Source organism: Dictyostelium purpureum (assembly GCF_000190715.1).
Source record: "Dictyostelium purpureum unplaced genomic scaffold DICPUscaffold_90, whole genome shotgun sequence".
NCBI classification, from domain to species: domain Eukaryota; phylum Evosea; class Eumycetozoa; order Dictyosteliales; family Dictyosteliaceae; genus Dictyostelium; species Dictyostelium purpureum.
Window position 1 is genome coordinate 22,610 of NW_003519427.1, and position 13,655 is coordinate 36,264.

General features: G+C 24.2%; 7 protein-coding genes across 7 annotated transcripts in view; 4 read left to right on the forward strand and 3 right to left on the reverse strand.

The window, feature by feature from the left end:
- Positions 1 to 351, reverse strand: part of DICPUDRAFT_151208 (uncharacterized protein) — a gene marked incomplete at both ends in the record, with an annotated part of 1,631 nt that extends 1,280 nt beyond the window's left edge. Inside the window, one exon of the mRNA XM_003287104.1 lies at positions 112 to 351. Within this exon, the coding sequence (XP_003287152.1) occupies positions 112 to 351 (240 nt within the window). The remainder of the gene's footprint in view (positions 1 to 111) is intronic.
- Positions 352 to 1,375: 1,024 nt separating this feature from the next.
- DICPUDRAFT_47201 (uncharacterized protein) lies at positions 1,376 to 7,007 on the forward strand (the record flags this gene model as incomplete). Its single annotated transcript, XM_003287084.1, has 3 exons — positions 1,376 to 1,748; positions 1,829 to 6,031; positions 6,103 to 7,007. The coding sequence occupies 3 exons, from the start codon at positions 1,376 to 1,378 to the stop codon at positions 6,954 to 6,956; spliced, it is 5,430 nt and encodes a 1,809-aa protein (XP_003287132.1). The 3' UTR covers positions 6,957 to 7,007.
- Positions 7,008 to 7,270: 263 nt separating this feature from the next.
- Positions 7,271 to 8,869, forward strand: DICPUDRAFT_77998 (uncharacterized protein; the record flags this gene model as incomplete). Its single annotated transcript, XM_003287085.1, has 2 exons — positions 7,271 to 7,542; positions 7,609 to 8,869. The coding sequence occupies 2 exons, from the start codon at positions 7,271 to 7,273 to the stop codon at positions 8,867 to 8,869; spliced, it is 1,533 nt and encodes a 510-aa protein (XP_003287133.1).
- A 519-nt stretch (positions 8,870 to 9,388) lies between these two features.
- DICPUDRAFT_94334 (uncharacterized protein) lies at positions 9,389 to 10,313 on the forward strand (the record flags this gene model as incomplete). Its single annotated transcript, XM_003287086.1, has 2 exons — positions 9,389 to 9,538; positions 9,621 to 10,313. The coding sequence occupies 2 exons, from the start codon at positions 9,389 to 9,391 to the stop codon at positions 10,296 to 10,298; spliced, it is 828 nt and encodes a 275-aa protein (XP_003287134.1). The 3' UTR covers positions 10,299 to 10,313.
- Positions 10,314 to 10,513: 200 nt separating this feature from the next.
- On the forward strand, positions 10,514 to 11,075 carry DICPUDRAFT_32062 (uncharacterized protein; the record flags this gene model as incomplete). Its single annotated transcript, XM_003287087.1, has 3 exons — positions 10,514 to 10,701; positions 10,778 to 10,904; positions 10,977 to 11,075. The coding sequence occupies 3 exons, from the start codon at positions 10,514 to 10,516 to the stop codon at positions 11,073 to 11,075; spliced, it is 414 nt and encodes a 137-aa protein (XP_003287135.1).
- Positions 11,076 to 11,443: 368 nt separating this feature from the next.
- DICPUDRAFT_151213 (uncharacterized protein) lies at positions 11,444 to 12,616 on the reverse strand (the record flags this gene model as incomplete). Its single annotated transcript, XM_003287105.1, has 4 exons — positions 11,444 to 11,813; positions 11,894 to 12,057; positions 12,131 to 12,277; positions 12,365 to 12,616. The coding sequence occupies 4 exons, from the start codon at positions 12,614 to 12,616 to the stop codon at positions 11,444 to 11,446; spliced, it is 933 nt and encodes a 310-aa protein (XP_003287153.1).
- A 217-nt stretch (positions 12,617 to 12,833) lies between these two features.
- Positions 12,834 to 13,655, reverse strand: part of DICPUDRAFT_151214 (uncharacterized protein) — a gene marked incomplete at both ends in the record, with an annotated part of 1,894 nt that continues 1,072 nt past the window's right edge. The window contains one exon of the mRNA XM_003287106.1: positions 12,834 to 13,621. Within this exon, the coding sequence (XP_003287154.1) occupies positions 12,834 to 13,621 (788 nt within the window). The remainder of the gene's footprint in view (positions 13,622 to 13,655) is intronic.

A 13,655-nucleotide genomic window follows, 5' to 3' on the forward strand; every position in this document is an offset into this window, starting at 1 on the left:
TCATCTCATTGAATATCTATTACAGAAAAGTTTAAGAGATTTGATACCACCATTGAAATTTACACACACATTGACATTATTTGATATATATTCAAGCCATATTTTATTTACTAGACCCAAGTTGAAAATTAATTTATTGGCTTCTATATATAATTTAATTTCTAAATCATCATATTCCAAACTAATAATTTCATAACTATAATTAATATATTGACATAATTTAAATAAAATTTCTTTTTGAATAATTAATGGTAAGTTTATTTGATTAATATTATTGTTATTATAATTATTACTATTATTATTATTGTAATAATTAATATAGTTATTTAAATAATATTTTAAAATATTCATTTATTTTTTTAATCTATATAATTTATCTATTTTATTAATCTATTTTATTGATCTGTTGTTTTTATCTATATTATTTCTCTTTTTTAAAAAATACAAAAAATTTAAAATTAAAAAAATAATTTTTAAATTAAAAAAAAAAAAAAAGAGATTTTTTTTTAAATCTTTGAAATTTAATTTTATTTGTTATAATTATGATCAAATAAATAACTATCTGCCTTTTTTTCTTTTTATTTTTTTTTTCTAATTTTTTCTTTTTTAAAACCATATATAAAGTTTTGTAAAGTCGAATATAAACAAAATTTTATTTTTGAAACCACACACCCCCCAAAACAATATTGTTGTCGATTTAAAGTTTATGGGTGTAATTATTTTGAAAATTTTTATTTGCAAGCGTCCTTTACCAGTTTTATTTTTGGAACTTAAAACAAAAAATAAAAAATAAAATTAGGAAATTAAAAATATTATTAAAAAAAATAAAATAAAAAAAAATAACAAAAAAAAAAAAAAAAAAAAAAAAGAGAAAAAGAAATTTGTTTTTATTTATTTCAAAAAATAAAAAAAAAAAAAATAAAGTATAAATATTAAGTATTTTTTTTTTTTTTTAATTTTTTATTAATTTTTTTTAAAATTTTTTTTTTAAATTAAATTTTTAAAAAACATTTTCACACATAATAATTCCCATTAAAATAAAATAATAATTTATAAAATAAAAACAATAATAATAATAAAAGAATAATAATAAAGTATTAATAATAACATAAATATTTATATATATATAAATCTTCAAAAAAATAAATTTATTTCAAGATAGATAATCAAAAAAAAAAAAAAAAAAAAAAAATAGTTTTATAAATTTTATTAATTATTTTTTTTTCAATTTCATTGAAATTTTCCCTTTATTTGTTTTTGTTTTTTTTTGTTTTTTATTTTAAATAATAAATAATAAAGTTAACAGCAATAATAGTAATTCAAAACAAAAAATATATATATGTATGTTTATAGTTTTTATTTATAGATATTAATAATGGGTAATTCAAGTAGTAGTAATAATAAACATAATAATGAAAATATTTTAAATTTGAACAATATAAATAGTAATAATAATAATAATAATAATAATAATAATAATAATAATGGCTCAAATACGATTGGTTCAAAAATATTAACGATAGAAGAGATTCAACATTTGTTTAGAGAGGATAATAAAAATCTAATATCAGCAGAGGATATTAATAATAGTATTATAACTCTCAAAAATAATTTATATTCTGGTTCAGTTAACATTCATTCAATATTAGCAAAGATTGAATGTATATTTTATGCATCAAGCACTTCAAATTATGAAAGCACAATAGAATATTTTAAATCACTTTCAAAACCAATATGTTGTAGTAAAGGTAAAAATACATTTAAAAAAAAAAATAAAATAAAAAATCTCTTAAATTAACAAAATATTTATAATTTTTAATATTTTAAGTATGGGGACCTAAAACAATGTTTTATAGATGTAAAACTTGTGCAAAATCACCAAATTCATCAATTTGTTTTGAATGTTTCAAAGCAGGTCCACATGAAAAGGATGGCCATGACTATTCCATGAGTTTTGCATCATATGGCGGTAGTTGCGATTGTGGATCAATTGATTCATGGAAAGAGGGAGGTTTTTGTGATCAACATAAACACCCAGAAGAAGATCATATCCCAACTAAAGACATGAATAAACTTCATTTGGTTTCAACTCATCTAGTATTTCGTCATTTATTAACTATAGTATTAGATCTTAATAAACAACCACTTGGTTCATTATTAGAAAGACCAGTATTCGTTTCGGTTCAAATCCTTAAATGGATTACAGAAATGGCTCACTTGTGTCGTTCGGTCTCCCATGTTTTATCTGAAGAATTATGTTACCAATCTTTAGACCCTGCTATAATATCACCAAAAGAAACAATACCAAAATCAATTCCACCAATTATAATAAAACCTGTATTATTTACTGATCAAGATTATCAAATTCAATTATTAAAAACTGAAAACATTTTAAATAATAATTTATCAAATACAACATCAAAAACAACAACAACAACAACAACTACAACATTAACATCAAATGTTAATTTATTATCAAGGTCATTAAGTGAATTAACAATTAAATCAATTAATGATAGATTATTCAAATTTAGTTACCCAATTTCATATGATTATAGACCACCATTATACAATTTATTAAATATTTCAGATGAAGGTATAAAACAAGAGTATATGAATTTATTTTTATTTTTACTCTGCGAACATACATTCAAATTTGGGTTTTCTCAATCTTATTTAAAGGTTTATAAATCTCTTTGTTATAATAATACAGTCGATATATTATTTAGATTTTCACCACAAATATTTTCAGTATGCTCAGTCAGTGAACAGTTTTCAATCGATAGGGAAAATGGTTTTATAGATTGTATTTTCGAATCATTATTCTTTCATTTATCAGATAATAAAAAACTAGATAAGAATCATATTGCAATCGTTTCCGATTTAAAAACAATTTTACAACATAAATCAATTGCTCACCATATGATGTTTACCAATAGAAAATATTTAGAGCTTTATATTAGACTTTTACAAACTATTCAATCTACAAGTGATGACAGATATGGTGATTATCAAAAGAGATATATAGATACCCATATTCCTTATGAAGATACACAATGGATTCAATTCTTTCAAATCGATACCGAATTTAAAGAGATTTCATATATTTTAATTGATTCCCTTTCCGAAGAAGATTCTATCGAAGGCCTTAAAGATATGATACAGTTCATTTGTGACCGTTTGATTTTAGATCCAGAGCTAGAAGGAATGACAAAGTATAATGGTGTATCCGTAACAAAGAAAGATTTATTTAGAGGTGAAAAATCAGTTACCACAACTTTACCTTACCATCGTTTTTTAGGTGTCGCTATCAATCGTGTTAAACAACTCTACCCAAAAGAAGATCTCCGAGATATAGTGCCACAAACTTTTAATTTTAGTGCATTCATTTATCAATTTGTATTGGCAAATGTATATTGTCAGCAAGTAAATTCAAATTACTGGGTTAGAAATGGTGATGTTGCCATCAAGAAAAAGGCCTATGTATACTCTTTATTCTTTTTAGAATTGGATTTATCAATTTTACAATTATCTGCTTCCATTGTTGATATTGACGAGTTTTTAATTTTTTCATCGAAAGAATTTGGTGCCACTATTCCATACAGGATAACAACCGAAGAGAATGGTAATTTTCATCGTTATGGTCATTTCTTAAAGTTTGTAATTCAAATTCTTCAAGAACGTTTATTCTTTATGTCAACTGACGAGCATACAAAATATACATTAGTTCAATTGCTTTCATCAAAACCAAAAACCCACAGTCAAATCGATAGTGTTATGAATTATGTAGAGAGGGAATTAAACTATGAACACATTCTCAGGGAGATCTCTGATGAAATTCATTCAAATTCAGACAGTCCATATCACTATAAAATGAAGAACGAATTTTGGAAGAATTTTAATTTATACTATCCATTGTTCACTCCATATATTTTAGGTGAAGAATCATTACAATCTTTTTTAGAATATAAAAAGAAAAATAATATCGAGTTTCCAGAATCATTACCATGCCCACCAATTATAGAATGTTCAAAAGATAAAGTTGTACCAAAAGACCGTTTCAACTTTTCACAAATAATTCATTCAGATTATTTATTCTATATGTTTAACTCTATCATCACAAGCTATCTCAATGAAAATGAAGAAAACAATGAAGTTGGTTGTGGTATTAACGATGTATTATTTTTAATATTATTGATTTTAGAGAAAACTCAAAAACTCGTCGACCCATTAGACTCAAATGTTGACCTCGATTGGAAGTTATTTGATACATACAGTCCAGCAGTCAAGCATCATGACTCAATAAAATGTATACTACAAACAACCTTTGGAAATAAATCAATTTTAACAAATCTAATTGAAATGTATAATCAATCAATCAATAATAGTTTACATCAAGATAAAATTGAATACATTGAAAAGTCATTAAAGATTTTAGCATCCATTCATCCATCCATTTTAAATAGAATTTGTATAAAGTGCCCATCATTAGAAGAAAAGTTAAGATTAACAAAGAATACTGGTTCAAGTAGTGTAAGTGGTCCATTATCACCAAATCCAAACTCTGATAAAAAGATGGATGCTAAAAAACGTCAAGCTGAAATTATGGCCAAATTTGCACAACAGCAATCAAAATTTTTAGAATCTGCAAACGATATGGATTTTGACAGTGATGAAGACGACTATGAAGATCATAAAATTCATAGTACCAGCAAAAATAAAAAACAAAATCCATTTTCATCACCACAAACTAAAAATACTACCACTACTAGTAGTCCATCACCATCCAAAGGAAGTAATAATATGTTATCACCACAGTTTAAAAACTCAACTCCACAAATTAATGGTAGCAGAGAATTATTTAATGAAACATTAAAGAGCAAAGATTGTGTTTTATGTCGTGAAACTCATTCAAGTGATCTTGATCCATTGTCTTTAATATCTTTCCTCCAACCATCACGAATGATAGCTTTGGCAAAAAGTTCATATGTTGCTAAAAAGTCTCCTGAGTTAAAACGTTACGATACTTTTTCAAGGGATTCAATGTTTTATAATTTCCCACAAAAAAGAGATATGAATACATTAAACTTTATGTCATCATTCCATATTCGTAGTTGTGGTCATTACATTCACAAAAAGTGTCACAAGAAATATTTCCCAAAAGTATTAAATCACGAAAATGAAGAAACTAATTTCAAGCCCTCATTAAAAGAATTCCTTTGTCCACTATGTAGAAGAATTGGAAATATTATTATACCAACTTATACTGAATCATCAGTTACATGTTCACCAATTATTTCAGGTTTTGATCTTTCAAATTTAAATTCAAAATACAATTTATATCAATCCCCAACCCAACAACATGGTAATGATACTTTAACAAATAGTAATAGTAGTGATGGTATTTCAAATAATAACAATAATAATATCAATAATAATAATAGTTTAAATAATTCTTCGTCAACTTCTTTCTCAAATATTGGTGGTTCATCATCAGCATTAAATGGAAATCGTTTAATTGAAGCTTGGATTGATGGCTTAAAAAAAAGATTAAAAGATATAAGATTTATAGAACCAAGAGGCGAATTATTCTTTTCAACAGCAGTTAACGATTTAATGATTCCATTAATTGAAGGTGTTACAGGCATGGTTTATTTCCAAATGGTAGCCAAAAATATTGAACTTTTGGAATTGGCATCAAGACCTTATAGTAAAAAAGGTCACCCAAATGAAAATTTATATCCAATTACAAATGACCTTTTCAATAGAGATATGCTTACAATTCATACACTTTTCAATTTAGTTAGTATTTTAGCTCACAATGCCATAGACACCAAATTTAAAGAACGTCTTGTTGAAATTCTTAAAGGAAAAAGCTCATCAATTTTATCAATTGACCCATTCGCTTTATTCATAGTTTTAACTATAGTATTGGGCTCACCAACTCAACAAGATATTGAAATTATTACAAATTTAATTTTAAATTTATTTATTACCCAATTTTATTTAACAAATTTATATACAGAAAAAGGTAATTATTAAATAATATTAAATTGGCAATGTTTTTAAAAAAATATTAATTTTTTATTTTTTAATTTTTAGAAATTAACAAAAAATCAGGTAATAAAAAATCAATTTCAATTTTATTCAATCAATCATATAATCCAAGTAATGGTTTTTTAAAAGATAAATTTAGAGAAAAATTAGAAATTTCATTAGAACCATTATTAAAATGTATTTTTATTGCAGTTCAATTTATTTATCCATCGGCATTAGGAGGATCTTCATCAATTAAATTAAATGGATCAAAATTAGATAATGGTAGCATAAGTTATATCTCCAAAGAAGATTTAATCAACAGAGAAATGATTTTTAGTAAATTGAACATTCCCTCGACTGATGAACTCATTAATCAATCATTTAGTAACCAATATTTATCATCATGGTTAACTCAATTAGAAAGCAAAAAGGTGGATCCATTTTTCACTGTTCAATACACCAGACCAGAGTTTATAGAGCTACCACGTACCTATGAAGATTTCTTTGTATCTCACACTAATTCAGAATGCTACAACTGTAAAACTAAACCAGACTCCTCTGCCGTTTGCCTATTGTGCGGTACCTTAGTTTGCATTAAAAGCGAATGCTGCAATGCTCTCGATAAAGGTATTATTTTGGGTGAAGCTTACCAACATACTCTTAGATGCGGTTATTATAAAGTTGGTCTCTTTATTGAATGCAAGTCTCCAAAAGTAGATATATTACGTGACTATAGAAAATCATCTTACAGCAACATTTATCTCGATTCTTATGGCGAACCTGATCCTCAATTAGAAAGAGGTAAGCCTTTATTACTAAATGACCACAACTATCAAGATTTGTGGAACTATTGGGTAACCCATTCATTAGAAGATAAATATTTAGCAAACTCTTCATTGAGTTCAAGAAATTTCTAAAAATAATATTATAATAAAAGTAATATTTTTAAAGTTTTTTATTTATTTAAAAAAATTATAAAGTTTTTTATTTTTTATTTTTTATTATAATACTAATATAATTGATTTTAAAAAGATATCTTTTGGTTGCCTATAAGCATTAATTTTAATTCCATTCCAAACGAAAAAAAAAATTTTAAAATAAAATTTTTTTTTAATTTTTTTTAAATTTTTTTAAATTAAAAAAAAAAGATATTATTTTTTTCTTTTAATAATTTTTATTATCTATTTAATTATTTATTTATTTGTGTTTATTAATTTATTTATTTATTTAAATGTCATATGAATATTTTGACAATAGTGATAGATTCACATTATATGACATTCAAGATATAGAATACAATCCATGGATTGAAGTTAAAACGATTGCAAATAAAGGAAGATGTATATATTCAAAAAAGTTTATTCCAAAAGGAACAATTATATTCAAAGATATACCACACTCTGCAATAGTTGATAACCAATATAAAAAGAATATTTGCAATACTTGTTTTAAATTATTTCTAGAGTCAAATAGACATAATATTATTACATGTCCTAGTTGTGGGTATGTAATAATATAAATAATATTAAAAATTATTTATAAATATTAATTAATTTTATTTTTATATAGAGAGGTAAATTATTGTTCAGAATATTGCAAACAATTTAGTAAAATAGATACAAGACATTTCGAACTCGAGTGCAAATGGATCCACGAATTTTCAATTTCATATAAATATCAATTATCTGAAGATGATAGAAATATTGTTTTGTTAATATTAAAAATTTTAGCAAGAAGAATCTATGAAAAGAAACCTTTGGTTTTTCATAACCCACCAATATCTTCACTACCAGATAATGCAGCATCATCAGCTTTAAATGAAACCAATAGTTCCAATGAAGAGATATCATTTTCAAATGTCGAAAATTTACCAATGATTCCAAACGAAGTTCAAGATTTAATTGATCATCTAGATGAATATTTAGCAAATATAAAGAATAGTAATGAACAAGAGCCAAAAGAACAAGGAAAAGAAAATGAACTTTTAAAGTATTCTAAAATATGGAAAAATGATTTAAAGAAATTAATAAATACTTCACTTATTATTAGAAATTTAGTTATTGACTCAATAGAAGAAGGCCACCCAAATAAAATAATAAATAGTGGTTTCATAGATAGTGAAGGTGATTCAGAAATGACAGATTTTAACGAAGAACCAAAAGATATAAAAGAAATAGTTGAAAGGTTAACAGATTTCGACCTTAATATTTTAAGATTGCTTTGTAAAATTAGATCAAATTATTTTGGATTATGGCACACTGGGTATAAATCAAATTTAAATAAACCAATTTTTGAAATTACCGAAACTATGAAAGAAGAAGGTAATAACGAAACAACAAAAAAAGATGATGAACCAACAAATCAATATATGTGGTGTGGCTCTGCAGTTTATTTAAAGCTATCACTATTTAATCATGGCTGCTTCCCAAATTGCACAACTTTATTAGAGTACAATATCAATCATAATGACTATAGTTATTATCAAGGATTTGAAAGTGACAATAGATTATCAATTTCAATAATTACTTTGAGAGATGTTCCTCAAAATTCAGAATTGTTAATAACATACATTCCACTTAACCAAAAAGGCCATGAAAGATACCACAACTTAAAATCAAATTGGATGTTTCCATGTGACTGCTTACGTTGTTTTCATGAAAAAACAAACCCAGAACTTACAGAAAAAATCTTTAATGACTCTAGTTGTAAAAATTCAAAATGCAGTGGTGGCCTATTATTACCAATCGAGCCAAACTCAAATGAAGGTATTTGCAGAGTTTGTAAAACTATTAGTGCACCCTTACCACAATCGTTCGGTCCATTAATTTAAATGTATTTTTAGTAAAAACAAAAAAATAAAAAAATAAAAAAATAAAAAAATAAAATAAAAAAAATAAAAAAAATAAGGTAATATGTAAAATATAAATAAAAACATCCCATAATTCTCCAGTTTATCATTTAACCTTATTCCCAATATCAGTATAAAATAATAGATTTTATACCACTGATTCCGCGGAACCATTCAGAATTTGTTTTTTTTTAAATTATTTTTTTTTATTTTTTTTTTATTTTTTTTTTTTTTATTTAAATTAAATTTTTATTTTTACAAACATATAATTATAATTTCAAATTATTATAAAATAATAAATAATAACAATAATAATAATAATAAATAGTTTAATAGTTTTTAAATATTGTTATGAACAAAAATAAAGTATTTGTAATTTTATTATCAATTTTTTTAATTTATTATTTTTATTTATCAAACAAAACTATAAATAATAATAATAATAATAATAATAATAATAATATCAACAATAATAAGTTTAAAAATAATATAGTTAAAGAAATGTCATTAAAAAAATTTAATTCATTATTTATTTCGCATGGTGCACCAAATTTAATTTTGGATAACACTGATAAAACTAAAGGTTTTTTAAAAGGACTTTCAAAAAATCTTCATAATGGCTCAAAACCAAAAGCTGTATTAATTATAAGTGTATGTTATTATTGTTAAAATTAATTATTGTTTATTAATTATTAAATATGAGTTATTAATTATTATTTATATTTAATTTTAGGCTCATTGGGAAGAAAATGATTTTACAATCCAAACTACAGAGAATCCAGATGTAATTTATGATTTTTATGGTTTTGAAGATGAAATGTATAAATTAAAATATCCAACAAAAACATCACCAGAATTAATTGATAGAGTTACAGAATTATTTGCTAAATCGAAAATACCTTTAAAAAAAGATAATAAAAGAGGATATGATCATGGTGCATGGGTTTCACTTAAACTTATTTATCCAGATGCAGATGTTCCAGTAGTTCAATTATCATTAAAAGCAAATCTAAATGCTAAAGAACATTATAATGTGGGTACTATCCTTAGACCATTACGTGACGAAGGCTATCTAGTTTTATCAAGTGGTGGTTCTGTACATAATTTAAGAGCTATTTTCGATCCAAAATACCAAGTTGATCCATCTTGGGCCTCAAATTTCGAAAATTGGTTATTCAATACTATCACCAAGAAAACTGGTAAAGAAAGAGAAAACGAACTTTTAAAATACGAATCATTACCATACACCCGTTTGGCTCATCCAAGAACAGAGCATCTTCTCCCATTATTTGTCGCTGCAGGTTGTGCTTCTGATATATCTACAGGTAAACGTGTTCACGATTTTTGGAAAACACCTGTATTTAGCGTATCAAGCTATTTATTTGAAGATAAAGACGATAATAAATTATAAAATATTTATTTATATAAAGTTTTTTTTCATTTTTTTTTTAATTAATGTTCTTTTTAGATTGGCTGGAAGTAAAAAAAAATAAATATAAAAAAAATAAATAACTGAAAAAAAAAGTTTTTGAAAATTATTTTTTTGAAAACTTTTTTTTATTTTTTTTTTATTTTTTTTTATTTTTTCATTTGTAATTTTAAAATCTATTATTTGTTTATTAAAAAATGAAATTCTTAAAAAGTTTATTAGTTTTTGTTATGTTATTTGTTGTTTTTGCATCCGCTGCCAAGAAACCATCAGATAAATTACAAATCGGAGTTAAATATAGACCAGAAGAATGTACTAAAAAAACTCAAGCTGGTGATAAATTAAAGATTCACTACAAAGGTACTTTATTATCAACTGGTGAAAAGTAAATACCCAAATTTTAGTTTGATATTATAATAATTGGTAATATATTATCTTATTCACATTTATTTTTATGATAGATTCGATAGCTCATACGATAGAGGTACACCATTTGAATTCACCTTAGGTGCTGGTCAAGTTATTAAAGGTTGGGATCAAGGTTTACTTGGCGCATGTATTGGTGAAAAGAGAAAATTAACCATTCCAGTAAGTTTCATAAAAATATTATTAAACTTAAATAAAAAACTTTGATTAATTCATATTTATTTATAATTTTAGCCATCATTAGGTTACGGTGCTCAAGGTGCTGGTGGTAAAATTCCAGGTAACGCTCATTTAGTTTTCGAAACTGAATTAATTGACATCATCAGAAAATAAAATAAAAAACTTTGCATATTTGAAAATAAACTGGTTGAGTTTTTTTATTTTTTTTATTTTTTTTATTATTTTTTTATTATTTTATTCCATTTTTAATATTGACAAATAAACATGACATTAAAGGTTGTTTATCTTTAGAAGAAATAATAGAGGCATTAGAAATTACAAAATTGCAAAGAAAGAAAATGGTATGTTAAAAAGTTATGTGCTATAAATGGAGAAGGTGCTTACGAAGGTTTAGAGTGGTTATCAAAGAATGTATTAAAAAAAGCTAATAAATAGTGTAAATTTGTAAATAATAAAAAGATGATTTATTTCTTTTTTTTTTTTTTTTTTTTTTTTTTTTTTTATTTGCTATTTGTTTTAATTTATAATGATTCAGGGAATAATTCTTCAAAACATTTTGGAATTTCGTTTATAATATCTTGAGTAATAGTTGAACGTCTATTTTTTTCGAATGCTTTCTTTGAAGAGTGTCTGAGTAATGAACAAGCAGCAAAAGATGAAATCATTGAAATTGGGTATTGTTGTTCATTTTCTTGAATTTTATCACTATTGTTATTGTTATATTTATAGTATAGTTGTGACCAAGCAAACATAGTACCAATAGCACCTGCTAAAATATCACCTTGACCACCGCATCTTCTTGGCATGCCTTCATTATCGCATAAAATAACTTGGTTTCCATCTGTAATTAAATCTTCTTTTCCTTTTTGTACAATTGTTATATTACCAAGTCTAATGGGTTTGTAAAAATAAATTAAATTAGTAAGAAAATACTTTTTTTTTTTTTTGAAAAATAGTTTCATAATAATTACTGTGATGCAACTTGTTCTGGTTTTAATAAATTATTTGATGTATCACCCATCATTTTTTTGACACTATCTGATAAATTTTTAAATTCTACAAAATTTGGGGTTAAGATTGCTCTATCATAACCTTTAATAATCTCTAAATTTTCTGCAACTAATCTTAAAGCGTCCTATATAAAATTTAAAATAAATCATTATTAATAAAATTCATTCTAATGATCATGAAAAATATTAGACACTTACACCATCTAAAACAATTGGTAAATTAATATTTCTAGCAGCTTTAATAACTTCTGATGCACAATTCCAGGCACCTTGTGATCTTCCTAAACCTGGACCAATAATAATAACATGTAAACTTAATAACCATGGAATAATTTCTGATGGATCCTATTTTAATATTAAAAATAATCGATTTTAAGAGTTTGTTAGTTTGGTAGATATATAATATTAATAAATTCTATATTGTATACAAACATTTTTTTCAATTGGATGAACAATTAATTCTGGTGATAAGGTTTTTAAAGCGGTAGCTGTACCACCTTCAGTTGGTGTAAAAATGTGACAAATATCTGAACCAATTCTAAGAGATGAAATACCTGAAAAGTATGGAGCACCTGTATACTCTTTACTTCCGCCCATTACGGCAACTCTACCAGCTTGACCTTTATGCAAACTGTTAATTAATGATGGTATCATTGGTTTAAATAAATCTAAAATATGTGACATTTTTTATTATTATTTTTATTTTATTTCTATAAATATTTTATTTATTATATTTAATGCAGAGTGTTATAAAATAATACAATGAAAATTTAAAAAAAAAAAAAAAAAAAAAAATAATTAATTTAAATAAAAAAAAAATAATTTAAAAAAAAAAAAATTTTGGAGGGGTGTGCAAAAAGCTTAAAAAAAAAGTCAATCTAAAAAAAGTAATAGATTAATATTAATTTAATTTTATTTCTATAATTTTACTATTTGAGAATGGTTTAGTTGTAATATTATTATTATTATTATTATTGTTATTGTTATTGTTATTATTATTATTATTATTACTATAATTTAATTTTAATTTATAGATTGAATCGTTGGAATTTATAAAATTTAAAATATAATCAAATAAAATAAAAGATTTGGATAATGTTGAGTAATTATATTGACCCCTAATATCTAAATGTTTTATAGAGTTGTTTTTATTTGATTCATTACCAATTATTGATTCCAAAAGATATTTTGAAGTATTTACAGTGAGTGAATTGAATAGTGATAGTTCAATAATATTTTTATTATAAAGGAGTGATGATAAAAACTCGTTGTTTATTAAACCTTCCATTTCACAAATTTTTAATTTGGTAATTGAGTTGTTTAACAATATGATTGATTTAAATGGTTTTATATAACAATCTGGTAACCTAAATTCATTGATAATTTGATTATATGATAGTGGTAAAAGTTCTTCTTCATCCTGCTCTTCATTTTCTTGACCTTCACTTTCTTTGGGGTAATCATTACTGATATAGTTGTTGGGGTTAAAATAATAGTCGGTACCATTTCCAATTGTACTACTGCTACTTCCATTGCTATTTGTGTCACTAATATCTTGATTGAAATCATATAATAAAATATTTAAAGGTATTTTGTTATATTTGTATTGTGAAATTGTTAATTGTTTTAAATTCTTTGACCTTGAAATTGAGCCACACATTTCAAACCAGTCATTGATAACATGATCTTCTCTTATCATTGAAAAAAAACCCCCACCTACACC